Below are 14,143 nucleotides of genomic sequence, written 5' to 3'. Positions count from 1 at the left end.
GAGTGAAGATAATATAGAAATTCAATATTCACAGTTTCCCCATCAAGGTTCAGAGAAGTGAAAGAGGCCTCAGCTGGCTTTATTTAGGATCTCTTTGCCCATTTTCAGGGTGACAAAGATCACAGCTTCTGAGATTCAGTCTCATACTTCTCACTCTTATGACATTCATATAGTACATCCAGCACCTTAGGGGAGATAACTGAAAGCTTAATAAATCTTAGAGTAAGACCATTTAGCCCTGGAGTCTTGTTGGGATAGAAATAATAATGGAATGAACATCAGTTAGCATCATTTCCTTTTAAGGTTCTGTTAATTAGCACTTAAGGGTAACTTGTTTGCATTTACAATTTTATCATCTTTGTAAGGCAGAGACTGCTCAGTGTGCTTTTTTTAAGTTCCCCTGAGAAGAAATGTAATGCTGTCTGTTTTAAGTCAAAGCCAGACAGTGTGCAGAAGCTTTTGTAGTTAAATAACGGTGCAGCTCTGTAATATGTAATATTCATAATACAGAGATTGTAATATATTTAACATGTAGGTATATTTAAAATCTGGGTAAGTGCATTATAATATTTCTATTTCAGGGTCTTTAATATTGGTTTCTATCAGATCCAATTACACTCTAATTTTTATCATTATAAGCAGATATAGCTAGGAGTGATATTTCATCAGTAGTCTTTAAGGGTCCTGCCGAGGCAACCATAATTAGAAATTCAGGTTTTCAGCATATTGATAGTTGGGTTTCTTGACTAAAAGAAATTACTCAATGAATCATTTTGAATTCAATTCAGGACATTTGTAAAGCGCACACCTACCTCCGTAGAGGTGTCCCGGCGCTAGTGACTAGAACAAAGGGAGGAGAGGAACTGAACAAACTACTCAGCCATCTGATCTGTATCAAACAAGAAAGTTTTTAGCGTGCTTCTAAAAGCTGATTCCGAGGGGATGCAGTGGAGACGGAGTGCCAGAGCTTTCCACAATTTAGAAGCCAATTAGGTAAAGGAACAACCTGCTCGTCTAGCTTTACAAATACAAGGAATATGGAGAGGTTTCAAGCTGTTGGATCTCAAGGCTCGGAAATAAGGTCTCAGTCTCTTCCTCAGATATAGAGGTCCCTTGTGTTCGAAGGCTCTAAACACTAAAGTAAGAGCTTCACATTGAATTCTCTTGATCAAAGGAAGTCTGTGAATATGTTGTAAATAAGAAGAAATGGAAAAATGTGAGGGAATTTTAAAAATGAGGTGGCGGGCCTAATTTTGGATGAGTTGACGCAGTTGCAAAAGAAAGGCAGTGATGCCCAAATGAACAAGTTACTTACCTTCGGTAACGCTTTTTCTGGTAGATACAATATCTGCCTGTGGATTCCTCACCTTGTGAATATCCCCCTGCGTCAGCAGCATTCGGAAATTTTTTGTAGCTTCGGACCGACGTGGACGACGTCACAGAGGCACGGCATCGCGCGCGACTCCGCTGACGTCACCGACACTATAATAGGCCGGCGTGATGACATCAGTTCCGCCCTTTTTTCCGTGCCTTCGAGGCACACGGACGGACCGATGACAGCAGAAATATACACAGTAAACAAATGTCAAGATAACACACACCGTGTGAAACCAATGCAGGAAATTTAAACATAATAAACATTTCCTTTGACAATAAAAATATATACAATACAACAACTCAAGTATAGGAGAGTGGACAACGGGGAGGCGGGTGGGTCAGTGAGGAATCCACAGGCAGATATTGTATCTACCAGAAAAAGCGTTACGGAAGGGAAGTAACTTGTTCTTCTGATAGATACATCTGCCAGTGGATTCCTCACCTTGTGAATAGAGTCCCACAGCAGTCCCCACTCCCGGAGGAGGGTGTCCACTCTCCTATACCAGAAAACCCTGTAGGATAGCACGCGCAAAGTGGCCCTCCCTCCTCACTTTGGTATCCAAGCAGTAATGCTTTGCGAAAGTGTGGAGGGAGGACCAAGTCGCCGCTCTACAAATGTCCTCAACAGGTACACCCCTAGACAAAGCAGATGTTGATGACTTTGCTCTAGTAGAGTGAGCTCTTATACCCTCTGGAGGTTCCTTACTCGCCAGGGCGTAGCAGATCTTAATGCAGAGGATAATCCATCTCGAGAGCGTGCGCTTGTGCACCGCCTTCCCCTTCTTGCAGCCAGCAAAACCAACAAACAGCTGGTCATCCAACCTGAACTCTCGTGTCCTGTCCAGGTAAAAGCTCACCGCCCTCTGAGGATCCAAGCGGTGAAGTCTCTCCTCCTCCTTGGAAGGGTGAGGGGGAGGATAAAAGGTAGGGAGGGTAACGGACTGCCCCAGATGAAAAGGAGTTACCACCTTAGGCAGAAAAGCAGCCCTGGTCCTGAGAACCATTCTTTCAGCATGAATGGATACAAATGGTGGCTTTGAACTAAGAGCTTGAAGCTCACTCCTTGCCGAGGTAATTGCCACCAGAAAAATAATCTTAAAAGACAAAAGTCTCAAGGGACATGTGTGTTCAAAAGGAGAACCCATCAAGAACGTAAGAACAAGGTTCAAGTCCCATTGAGGTACAATAAAAGGTGTAGGAGGGAATTTATTGGTAAGGCCCTTAATGAAACGCAATACAATAGGAGATTTAAACAAAGAGGGCTGGTCCGGCAAACAAAGGAAAGCCGATAAGGCCGACAAATAACCTTTGATAGTTGCCACCGCAAAGCCCTGCTGGGCCAAGGAAATTGAAGTATATTGGACAAACGAGCCCTTAAAGGGTCCACTGACTTCTCCCCGCACCAAGCAACAAATTTAGACCATCTATAAGAATAAATGGACTTGGTGGAGTCACGCTTGGCCGATAAGATGACATCCACCACATCGTGCGGGAGAGAAAAGGAAATCAGGTTGCCCCGCTCAATCTCCAGGCATGAAGGTGTAAGGTCTGGAGGTGGGGGTGTAGAACCTGCCCCTCAATCTGGGAGAGGAGATCTGCCCTGTGAGGGAGACGGAGAGGCGGGCACAAGGGGAGGTGGAGAAGATCTGTGTACCACACCCTTCTTGGCCAATCCGGGGCAATCAATATGACTTGGGCCCGGTCTTAGCGTATCTTCCTCAGAACCCGACGAATCAAAGGTATGGGAGGAAAAGCGTAAAGGAGTTGCGAGTCCCAACTCAACTGAAACGCGTCCCCCAAGGATCCCTGCATCGGAAACTGGAGGCTGCAGAATGAAGGGCAGTGAGCATTCTCGCGAGTGGCGAACAGGTCCACCTGAGGAGTCCCCCACGTCCGAAAGACATGACGAACTACCGCCGGATGAAGCCTCCACTCGTGGTCGGTGGAGAACTGCCGACTGAGACTGTCTGCACGAACGTTCAGAACTCCGGCCAGATGATTTGCCATCAGACAAATCTGATGGTCCTGAACCCGGGGCCAGAGGCGCAGAGCCTCTCTGCAGAGACACTGCGACCCCACTCCTCCCTGCTTGTTGACATACCACATCGCGGTCGTGTTGTCCATCAGGACCTGAACTGACTGAATGCGAAGGGAAGGGAGGAAGGCCTTGAGCGCCAGACGTATCGCCCGCAATTCCAGAAGGTTGATGTGAAGCAACCTTTCCTCTGGAGACAAAAGACCCTTGATCTCCAGGTCCCCCAGATGAGCACCCTACCCTAGAGTGGATGCGTCAGTTATCACGGTGGCCACCGATGGAGGAAGTTGAAAAGGCTTTCCTTGTGAAAGATTGCCTTCCACGCTCCACCAAGATAGATCCGCTGCAGTTTCTCTCGAGATCCTCACTGACTCCCTGAGATCTCCACCGTGCTGATACCACTGCCTGCGGAGGCACCACTGGAGTGCCCTCATGTGCCAGTGTGCATGGTTGACCAACAGAATGCAAGAAGCCATCAGACCGAGCAGGCGAAGGACCTTCAGGACTAGAACAACCGCTCCATTGAAAATTAAAGGAATCATTTCCTGTATGAATCCTTTGAGGAGGAGGGAATGCACGACACACAGTAGTGTCCACTACCGCACCTATGAACAGGTTGCGCTGGGAGGGCACCAGGTGAGATTTTGGTACATTTATCGAAAAACCCAACCTGTGCAACAACTGAGTTGTCTCTTGCAGATGAATGGAGCACTATCTCTGGAGATTCTGCTTTGATCAGCCAATCGTCCAGATAGGGGAATACCGGTCTCCCCGATCTTCTGAGATGTGCTGCCACCACAGTCATCACCTTGGTGAAGGCTCGAGGCGCAGTAGTAAGACCAAACGGAAGGACCGCAAACTGGTAGTGTTGCGATCCAACCGTGAAACGGAGATACTTTCTGTGCGACTTCAGGATTGGGATATGAAAATACGCATCCTGCAAGTCGATCGACACCATCCAGTCTTCTTGCAGCAGCGCTTGAAGAACCTGTGCAAGGGTAAGCATCTTGAACTTCTCCTGCTTCAGGTAAAGGTTCAAGATCCTGAGATCCAGGATTGGACGGAGCCTGCCATCCTTCTTGGGGATCAGGAAATACTGTGAGTAGCATCCCTGACCCCTTTCCTGCTCTGGAACCACCTCTATCGCACCCTTTCTGAACAGAGCCAGGAATTCCTCCTGCAGGAGCAGCAGATGGTCCTCCGAACAATAATTTGGGGGAAACTCCCGAAAGGGAAGAGCATACCCATTCTCCACGAGATTGAGAACCCAAAGATCTGATGTAATCAATTCCCAATCTCGTTGAAAATGGGTAAGCCGGCCCCCAATGGGCCCACATGATCCGGAATGGCAGATCTAGGGCTGCTTTGCTGCGGTGGTAGGGGGCTGGGAAGGGGAAGAGGAGGAGGAGGCTTGACGAGCTCGCTGTCTGCCTCTGTACGACGTATTTTGCTGTTGTTGCGGCTGCTGCCGTGATGTTTTGTAGGAACGAAAGGAAGACCTGCCAAATCCTCTGAAGCGCCTTCCAGTAGTACCCCTGGTCTGAAGACCTAAAGATTTCGCTGTGGCCCTGCTGTCTTTGAAACGTTCTAAAGCAGCGTCAGCCTTCTTGCCAAACAATCCTGACCCATCAAAGGGCAAGTCCATCAAAGCAGACTGAACATCTGCAGAGAATTCCGATGACTTTAACCATGCAGCTCTTCTAGTGGCCACCGAAGAGCCCATGACTCTCGCCACCGAATCAGCCCACTCTGGATCACTTGTCTCGCAGCAGCCTGAGTGTCCGAAATTACTTCCTGAAAGTCCTTTCTATCCACCTCAGGAATTTTTGGCACTAACTGCTTCACGGAATCCATCAAGGCATGGATGTATCGCCCCATCAGACAAGTTGCATTAGTAGATTTTAATGCCATGCTGGCTGAGAAAAAGACCTTCTTGGCCGCCTGATCTTGCTTCCTGGACTCTTTTTCCCCAGGAACCTGCAGAAAAGCACCCGCAGACTTCTTTGAGCAGGCAGCCTGCACAACCAAACTCTCAGGCAGGGGGTGTGTTGACAAAAAGTCCGGGTCATTAGGCGCCACCCTATACCTCCTCGCCACAGCCCTTGAAACAGCAGGAGCTGTCAGAGGTTTCTTCCAGACTTCATAAATGGGTTCAGCCAAGAGCATCATTAAATGGCAGCATTGGTTCAATAACTGAGGAAGGCGAGTGAAGGACCTCAGTAAGAATGTTAGACTTGTACTCAGCAGTGGGCAGAGTAATATTCAACAAGCCCGCAGCCTTTTTAATTACAACGTGATAAGGCATCACATCCTTGGAAGGCACGTCTGACACAGAAGCCAAATCCCACTCAGGAGACAGTTCAAGTCCACTGGCCTCTCTCAGGTCATCAAAAGGATCATCAGAATCCTGTAATTCTCCTTCCTCCACGTCAGCATACCGATACCTTTACTCCTCCAGAAGTCTCTGGGCTTCACGCCTCGACCTCTCCTTCATGAACGAAGTCGACGGATCCAGAACCGACTCCGCCGGGGTCGGAGCCGGCGTCGAACCCGAAGTGGGGCGAGGCAATTCTACCCGAGGTCGAACGGGATCCTGCATCGGAGTCGTAGGCACCGGCGTCGATGGAATCGGCGTCCATGGGTTCGGCGTCCATGGGTTCGGCGTCCATGGGTTCGGAGTCGAAGGCCTCGGCTGAGCCGGCATGAAAGGCATAAAGGGCGCAGGGGCATAAGCCTGGGGAACACCCACGTTATACGCCAGAGGACCCGTGGGACCAACAGGTGCACCAGAGGGGTACATTGCCCTGGAGTAAACCCCAAACATAGCCTTCAGGAACTGGGATGGATCCTGACCTGGAGCCGGAAAGGCTGGATAAGGGCCCCCAGGCTGCGGAGTCGTCACAACGTCGACCTCCTCCTCAGGCTGTGGCACCGGGGTCGACGAACCCGCAGGAACCGGAACTTCACCTTCACCAACCTCCTCCACCTCACCATCATCCTCCTGACCAGAAGGATTGGACGGATCCGAAGAAGGGTTTGCTTGCTGCTTCGGTGACTCAAGCGAATTCGCACGCGAAGCCTCACCATCGGAGTCCTGAGCTTCCGACGCCAAAGCCTCCGCTTCTTTACAAAGTAGCCTCACTTGCGACTTCGGCCTCGAACCCGAGTCCTTCCCTGAGTGATGACGTGACTCATGGCTCCTCTTCTTGTGCTTCTTCCTCGAGGACTTTGAAGCATAAGCAGAAGACGACTCCGAGCGCGACCTCGATTGTGACCTCGAACGCAGAGACCGTGACTTCGAAGTCTTCTTATCTTTCTTACTTTTAAGCTTTGCACGAGGAGCTTCGTCTCCCTCTCCCGAAGGGCCTTCGGAGTCATCTTCTTGTAAGATGGGCAATCCTCGACGTCATGGTCGGAGCTCAGACACCAGGCGCAGCACTCATGCGGGTCAGTAATAGACCTAGTCTTGCCACATTCCCCGCAAGCCTTCAATCCAGTCTTCTTCGAAGACATCTCGACAGAAGACAATGAAAAAGAGAAAATAACTACAGAGTAACAAAGTTACTACAAAGCTACTGTCGATCCCTAGAAAACTGTTAGCGTCGACGACGCGGAAAAAAGGGAACTGATGTCATCACGCCGGCGTGGGCCTATTATAGTGTCGGTGACGTCAGCGGAGTCGCGCGCGATGCCGTGCCTCTGTGACGTCGTCCACGTCGGCGCAAAGCTACAAAAAGAATTTCCGAATGCTGCTGACGCAGGGGGATATTCACAAGGTGAAGAATCCACTGGCAGGTGTATCTATCGGAAAGAGACAGTTAGCATAGTCCAATTAGCTGTGACCAAAGCATGGACAACTGTTTTTCTTGAGTCCATCGGAATGAGGTGGAGCATTTTTCTAAGGGATCTCAGGATAGCAAAACAAGAAGCAGAGAGAGATCTAACTTGGGGTTCCAAAGTAAGCTGCAAATTTAATTATTTTTTATGTTGCAAATGCTCAGCTCCATTGTACGTTTTGGATTGCCTTCCCCTATTTGTCACCAGAGAAACCAACAAGTAGGAGTTAATGAAGTCTGAAATATAGGATCTACCTTATTTTCTGCAACAAAAGGTCGGAGTATGTTCCCCAAAACTCACCATAGACAACTGCCTACTCCTATAAACACTGTTGCCATCAGTCACATTTGTGAACGGCTTACCATCTCCTGTGAGTTAGTGGTAAATTATTAAATATGTACCCGAATTTCGGTCACAAACCATTAATACATACCATAAGGAATTGAAATTCGGGAGGGATACTCTTACCACCAACCTTCCAAATAGTGATTCCTAATGGTTTCCTAAACCATTTAAAGATTTGGAAAACCTTTTCTGAATCATTAAATGGGTGTAGTACATTTAAAAGCAGTTGCAAATCCTCAGTTTTATCGAATCAGAGGGTTGCGAACGCTAAAACCCTTTGCAAATTAGAACTAAAGTGCCTAAACAAAGATGATATTTGAAGCCTAAAGCAGATACAAAACTGTAAAAAGATGGACACTCATATTGTAACTCGTCTTATGGTACTTTGTGCCCCTTTGGATTCATATCAAGAGTCTAAATGTTAGCACATGAACATTCTGAATACTAGAAGACTGCTTAACACCATGTACATGGGTTCTGACCTTCTCCAACATTGTAAAATACTGTCTAACCCAAATGTAACTTTTAATTAATTTCACAGTACTATGGCATAGAAAGTATATATGTGGTGTTAAAATTATTTAAATGCTTTGTATCTCGCAAATTGATAAATATTTGCAGCAAAGGCTTCAGTAAATTAAAAATCAAGCTGGGAGGCTTCCCTTATCAGCACCCCATTTGGCCACAGCCAAATCAATCTGCACATAACTCCACTGGATAACTATTCATAGTAGGATTTGATTCAAAATACTTTGTCTGGTCCATAAATGTCTTTATGGTAAAGCTCCCTTTTTTTCGATAACAAAAGTAACCTGGTACTTTAATGCGTGCAGGTTTTAATCAACCACTTTAAATCTTTTGGTCCACAGACCGCCCTATCAAATCCCTTACCATTTTGTAAGACCTCGGAGTGAGGAAATGTCTTTCATGCAGTGCCACTTCAACTAGAAAATACCACAGCTCTCTTCCATTTTAGGAAAAAACCAAGACCCTGCTTTGGAAGAAAGCACTGCTCTTCCAGAGGGGTGATGTCGCTGGTGAGGCTGGGCACCCTTATAGCCAAATGGAACATTGAATGAGCCTGCAGTGCGGCTAACCACCCCATCTATATTAGCTTGGCACAAATGTATACTCACTCTTTTAAAGATTTTTCCAACGCCAACGCCTCTGTAAACTTCTTCTTCATGTTGAGGATTTCACACTCCATACCATGATTTTTATTTTCAACTTCATGAAGTTTGGAGGATAAATCATTGATTTCCAGTATAAAGCTAAAAACATAAAAAAACATTTCAAGATGTGGTTTTCTATCTTTATTCAAAAACATTTTATATTGTCATTCATTATTGAAGTCCACATGTTTTCCCAGTGAGTCAGAATCCATTAGGAGGGTTAATTTGAACGTAAGCAGATTTTAGCTAATTCAGGGAAAGGTATCTGCAACAATGTGGTTCTGGCACCACGGTCACATTTATTCCAGAAATAATACGCAATTTCAAATATATGGACAGGCAAGCGCTACGAAGTGTATTAAGCCCTAAAACATGGAAGGCTTAATCTAAATATTTTTTGCTACATTTGAATCAGGTCTACTGCACACATAGCTGCAAATTTTAAATCTAAATTCCACTAATTATGCAGTAGTTGGTGATTACATTATACACACACACATATATATATGTATATATACATACACACTCATACATACACATACAAACATTTCTACTGCAAGCATTGGCAAAGCCAATCAGCCTGATGTGACCTGTTGACATTTCAGCTTTGCGAATGCTTGTTTTGTTTGTTAATGTTTTTTTTAATAAAGGCACGCATAGTACGACAAGAAGAGCTGAATATAAGGCTATATTAAATATAAGGCTATATTAAATATATATATATATATATATATATATATATATATATATGGAAAACAAATTGCCCTTAAGCAGCGGGAGGGCACTCAACGGCGCGCTCATTCCATTGTAAGCCGCGCTGCAGCTCGCCTCTCTGTGCCCCATGAACAGTAGTCAAAGCTGACACGTTTCGAGGTATTACGCCTCTTCTTCTCAGGCAGTGTACCATCAGGCTTATGTTGCCACGCCCACTACTAAGTGCGACGATACTAATAAAGGTGAAAAAACGGTGAGCTTTCAGTGAATTTGAGTCTGTCTGAGAAACGCGTCAGCTTTGACTACTGTTCATTGGGCAGAGAGGTGAGCTGCAGGGAGGCTTACAATGGAATGAGAGCGCCGTTGAGTGCCCTCCTGCTGCTGAAGGGCAATTTGTTTTCCATAATATATATATATATATACATACATACATACATACATACACACATTACCTACTGGAGGTCGCCAGTAGGTAGATATATTAAGAGCTAGTTTCCATAGGAAAAGCGTTATTTAAATTTGCCAATATCTTTGGCGTAGTTTGACGAATCTTCGTGAACTTTTTAAAACTGATGGGGCGTTCAGGTCAGCACCTGTGTTAAAAGGTTCAGGGTGATTCGTCAAGCGGGGGCCGAGAGAAAGGTTGGGTCCCAAAATGCGTTTTCTCCATGTTCATTTTCATAGGAAACTTTATACACGGCTACAGCCCGAACTGCTAAACAGAATTACACCATATTTGGCAAAAAGGTAGCTCTTGGTCCAGAAAGCACTATTTTTGCTCAATGGTGTAAATCCGTTCAGTAATTTTTGAGAAATTTAAAGAAATTGCAAATTGTATATCTAGAGACGAGCAGGCTCCGCAAACTTTAGAGCCTGCAATCTGATTGGATGCCTACAGTTCCAACCAGGAAGGGTTGGCAGCCATTTTTTTAATTATTTTATTTAAGAGTTTTATATAGCGCTGGCCATACCTAAAGGTATTGGAGCGCTTTACAACATTGAACAGTTTACAGAAATCATACATATAGTAAGACAATAGTATACACATTGACTCATGTCAAATCCAGTTCAGGGAGGGGGGACACGAGATCAAGTCAGGAGGAGGGTGAGGTAGCAACCTTTTTGTCACAGTGGCTGTGTGCTGCGTTGGGCAGGATTCTGCGTTTTGCGGCAGCTATCCCTTCGGAAGAGATCAGTTGAGGAAGAGGTCTTTGAGCTGGCTTTTGAATTTTGAAAAGGAGGGGGAGTTACAGATTTTGGACGCATTTCCTGAGAATGATCGAGATAAGGTTTTTTGTTTGCGAGTTTTTGGAGGAATGAGATGTAGAGAGTTGGTACTCCTGAGGTTCTTTGTCTGACCGGCCTTCTTGAGTTTGGAGGCTAGGTAGGCAGGTTTCCCCATGTGCAGAGCTTTGTACGTGAGACAGGCATTTCTGAAGTTGGCACGCATTTCTATTGGGAGCCATTTTAGCTCTCGAAGAGCGGGCGAGATGTGTTCGTATTTCTTTACTCCAATGACCATTCTGGCTGCTGCATTAAGAGTTGATCTGAGGGGCGCAAGGTGGGATTTTGCTGTTCCTGTGAGAGTTGCGTTCCCGTAATCTAGTCTGGACAGCACCAGGAATTGAGTAGCTTGTTTATGGTCGTGGGTGGGGGGGGGGGGATAGGGGGGGGGGAGAAGGGTTTTATTTCATTGAGTAGCTTTAGGTTGAGGAAAGCGCACTTTGTGGTGTTTTTGACCATGTGTAGGTTTGGGTCCAGAGTGATTCCCAGTGATTTTACGGAGTCGGCCAGGGTGAGATTGCACTTGAGAGCATCAATAGCTTTAAGCCATTCTGTGATTTGGGGGGTTCAGTTTCTTGTTGGAGATGAAGGGGATTTCTGTCTTATCTTGGTTGAGTTTCAGGTGATTGAGGGATAGCCAATGTTGAAATTCTCTTAAAGTCTCGTTCACTCTCTGAATGTTACCAATGGAGGTTTCCAAATGGAACTGGGTGTCGTCCGCATAGAGGTGGAAGGGGATGTTGGCTTTTTAGGTCTCGGCCTTCGTAGGCTGAGCTTGCGCAGTCTCGCCGGCGAGATCTTACGTTTTTCAATGTGGGGCTTGAACCCGCCCCTCTTCTCCACTGGCTGGCTTCCTAAATGGAGGCCACCCATTGGAGGAGAGGGGCATCTGTCCATTTAAGCCCTGTGTTTTTGGGATTGAGGGCGTGTTTTTTAAAATTCTTTCTCTCCTCTTCCCATTGGCTGGAATTTTACATTCCAGCCAATGGGAAGAGGAGAGAACGAAAAACGCGCCCCTCAATCCCGAAAATGACTTGAGTTTCTCCGAGGCATTTCTGCATGACCTCGGAGAAACATAGTTGTGTTCGACTCTTGTGCTCATGGCATCGTGTGAATCTTCAGTTTAGCCGCCTCCTCTGCCCTCCTGACGGCTTGCTTTTAATACACGTGGCACACGAGAACAGCTGATGTAAGCAGCAACCCCCGAGTCTCTGGTAGCCTAGGAAACCGATTGTCAACAAACTGGGTAGTAAGTGCGCAGAAAATGTAAATAGCGGCTAGCCCTTTCATCTACTTTGCATGAAGTGAGGTCTTATACAACCAACTCTCGCAATGAGTAAGGTAAAGTAAATAATACAACGCGAGGGAGAATTTTTAGCTCACCCAGAAGCAAAACAGCTGCCATCTTGACTAGCGCTCTTTCTGCGTCGCTACATCCCCTCCCCAGTCTCTGAGACTCACGTTACGTAAGCAGAACAGTTGAGTCCTTTGTCTATAGCCAATGTCAGCGGGTCGCGTACGTCACATATACGTGTTACTTTCAGAGTCACAGAGAACATTCCTCCATCTTATGCAGAGTGGTATACAGAAGTCTCTAGTCCTGGCTGGTCCAAGAACAATAGGAGGTTCCAAAATTTTGTGCGCGGCTACCCGACTTTGTCAGGAGAGACCAGAGAGACCAGAACAGCGCGTGCCCCCGCGCGGGCGAGGAGGAGAGCTGTCATCGGGCCTCGAGGGGAAATAACAGCAAGGGGGCACCGCCATATTAGACAACACAGGGCCGGTAAAAGGGGCAGATACCAGATCCGTCATGGCGACCAACCTGAGGGATCCGCGGGGCGCAAAATAGTGAGAGGGTGGTCTTTTGTGAGGGTGTGTTGTCTGTTTGCTTCTTGGTCTGCTCGCTCGCACCCGTGCTGGTGGGTATCTTCCACTCGGTCCGGAAGCACACAGGAATTGCAGCCTGGAAATCGGCCCATAGTACATCATGTAAATATCATTCATTCATGTAAATATAATTCATTTTCTGAAGTAACGATGAATTTACCCTGTTCGCTAGTAAAATCCCCGTTAGTTATGTTGAATCTGCATTTCCAACCTCAGTCAAAATATATCCCTGTAAAACGACCTGTGGCACTGTGTGTGTGTGTGTGTGGCACTGTGTGTGTGTGTGGTTGTGATCATTTTTAGCGCCTCTGTTCCCTAGTTGTGCTTGCTTTCCTGCCTGCTGTTCCCTCGTTGTGCTTGCTTTCCTGCCCCTTGTTCCCTCGTTATGCTTGCTTTCCTGCCCCCTGTTCCCTCGTTGTGGTTGCTTTCCTGCCCCCGGTTCCCTCGTTGTGGTTGCTTTCCTGCCCCCAGTTCCCTCGTTGTGCTTCCTTTTCTGCCCCCTGTTCCCTCGTTGTGATTGTTTTTTCAGGCCTCTGTTCCCTGTGTGTGGCTGTGGTGTGTGTGTGTGTGTGTGTGTCTCTGTGTGTGTGTGTTTGTGTGTGGCTCTATGTAAGTGTGTGTGTGTGGGGGGGCTCTGTGTGTGTGTGTTGGGCTGTGTGTGTGTGTGTTTTGGGCTCTGTGTGTGTGTGTGTTTTGGGCTCTGTGTGTGTGCGTGTGGGGGGGGCTCTGTGTGTGGGGGGCTCTCTGTATGTGTGGGGGGATGCTCTGTATGTGGCGGGGGATGCTCTGTGTGTGGGGGGCTCTCTGTGTGTGTGGGGGCTCTCTGTGTGTGTGTATCTCTGTGTGTGGGGGGCTCTCTGTGTGTGTGGGGGGGCTGTGTGTGTGTGAGGCTGTGTGGGGGGGGCTCTGTGTGTGTGGGGGGGGATGTGTGTGTGGCTCTGTGTGTGGGGCTCCGTGTGGGTGTGGCTTTGTGTGGGGGGGGCTCTCTGTATCTGTGTGTGTGTGGGGCTCTCTGTGTCTGTGGCTCTGTGTGTGTATGGCTGTGTGTGTGTGGGGCTCTGTGTGTGTGTGGGGGGGCTCTGTGTGTGTGTGGGGGGGCTCTGTGTGTGTGTGGAGCTCTGTGTGTGTGGGGATCTGTGTGTGGTTCTGTGTGTATGTGGGGGGGGCTCTGTGTGTGTGTGGGGGCTCTCTGTGTGGTGTGTGGGGCTCTGTGTGTGTAGGGGGCTCTTTGTGTATGTGGGGGGGCTCTCTGTGTGTGTGTGTGTGGGGGGGCTCTCTGTGTGTGTGTGGCTCTGTGTGTGGGGCTCTGTGTGTGGGTGCAAATGCAATAGGTCTCATATTTGCGAGAGATTAAGCTATTGGCATTGTAAATGACAATGCCATTTATTTATATGTTTTAAAAACAAAAACATAAATAAAAATAATGTCAAGAGCAATGCCAATAGCTCTAACTTTAACAATGCCGAGACCATTGTTTGAGTATGGTGGTGAG

General features: G+C 47.1%; 1 protein-coding gene across 1 annotated transcript in view; it reads right to left on the bottom strand.

Moving 5' to 3' along the window:
* Positions 1-14,143, bottom strand: part of HAUS1 (HAUS augmin like complex subunit 1) — a 338,749-nt gene that overhangs the window by 232,099 nt on the left and 92,507 nt on the right. The window contains exon 4 of the mRNA XM_078677253.1: positions 8,731-8,865. Within this exon, the coding sequence (XP_078533379.1) occupies positions 8,731-8,865 (135 nt within the window). The remainder of the gene's footprint in view (positions 1-8,730; positions 8,866-14,143) is intronic.

This window comes from Lissotriton helveticus, chromosome 2_1 (assembly GCF_964261635.1).
Source record: "Lissotriton helveticus chromosome 2_1, aLisHel1.1, whole genome shotgun sequence".
NCBI classification, from domain to species: Eukaryota; Metazoa; Chordata; class Amphibia; order Caudata; family Salamandridae; genus Lissotriton; species Lissotriton helveticus.
Note: the sequence above shows the minus strand (reverse complement) of the source record. Positions and strands in the feature narration are given on the sequence as shown.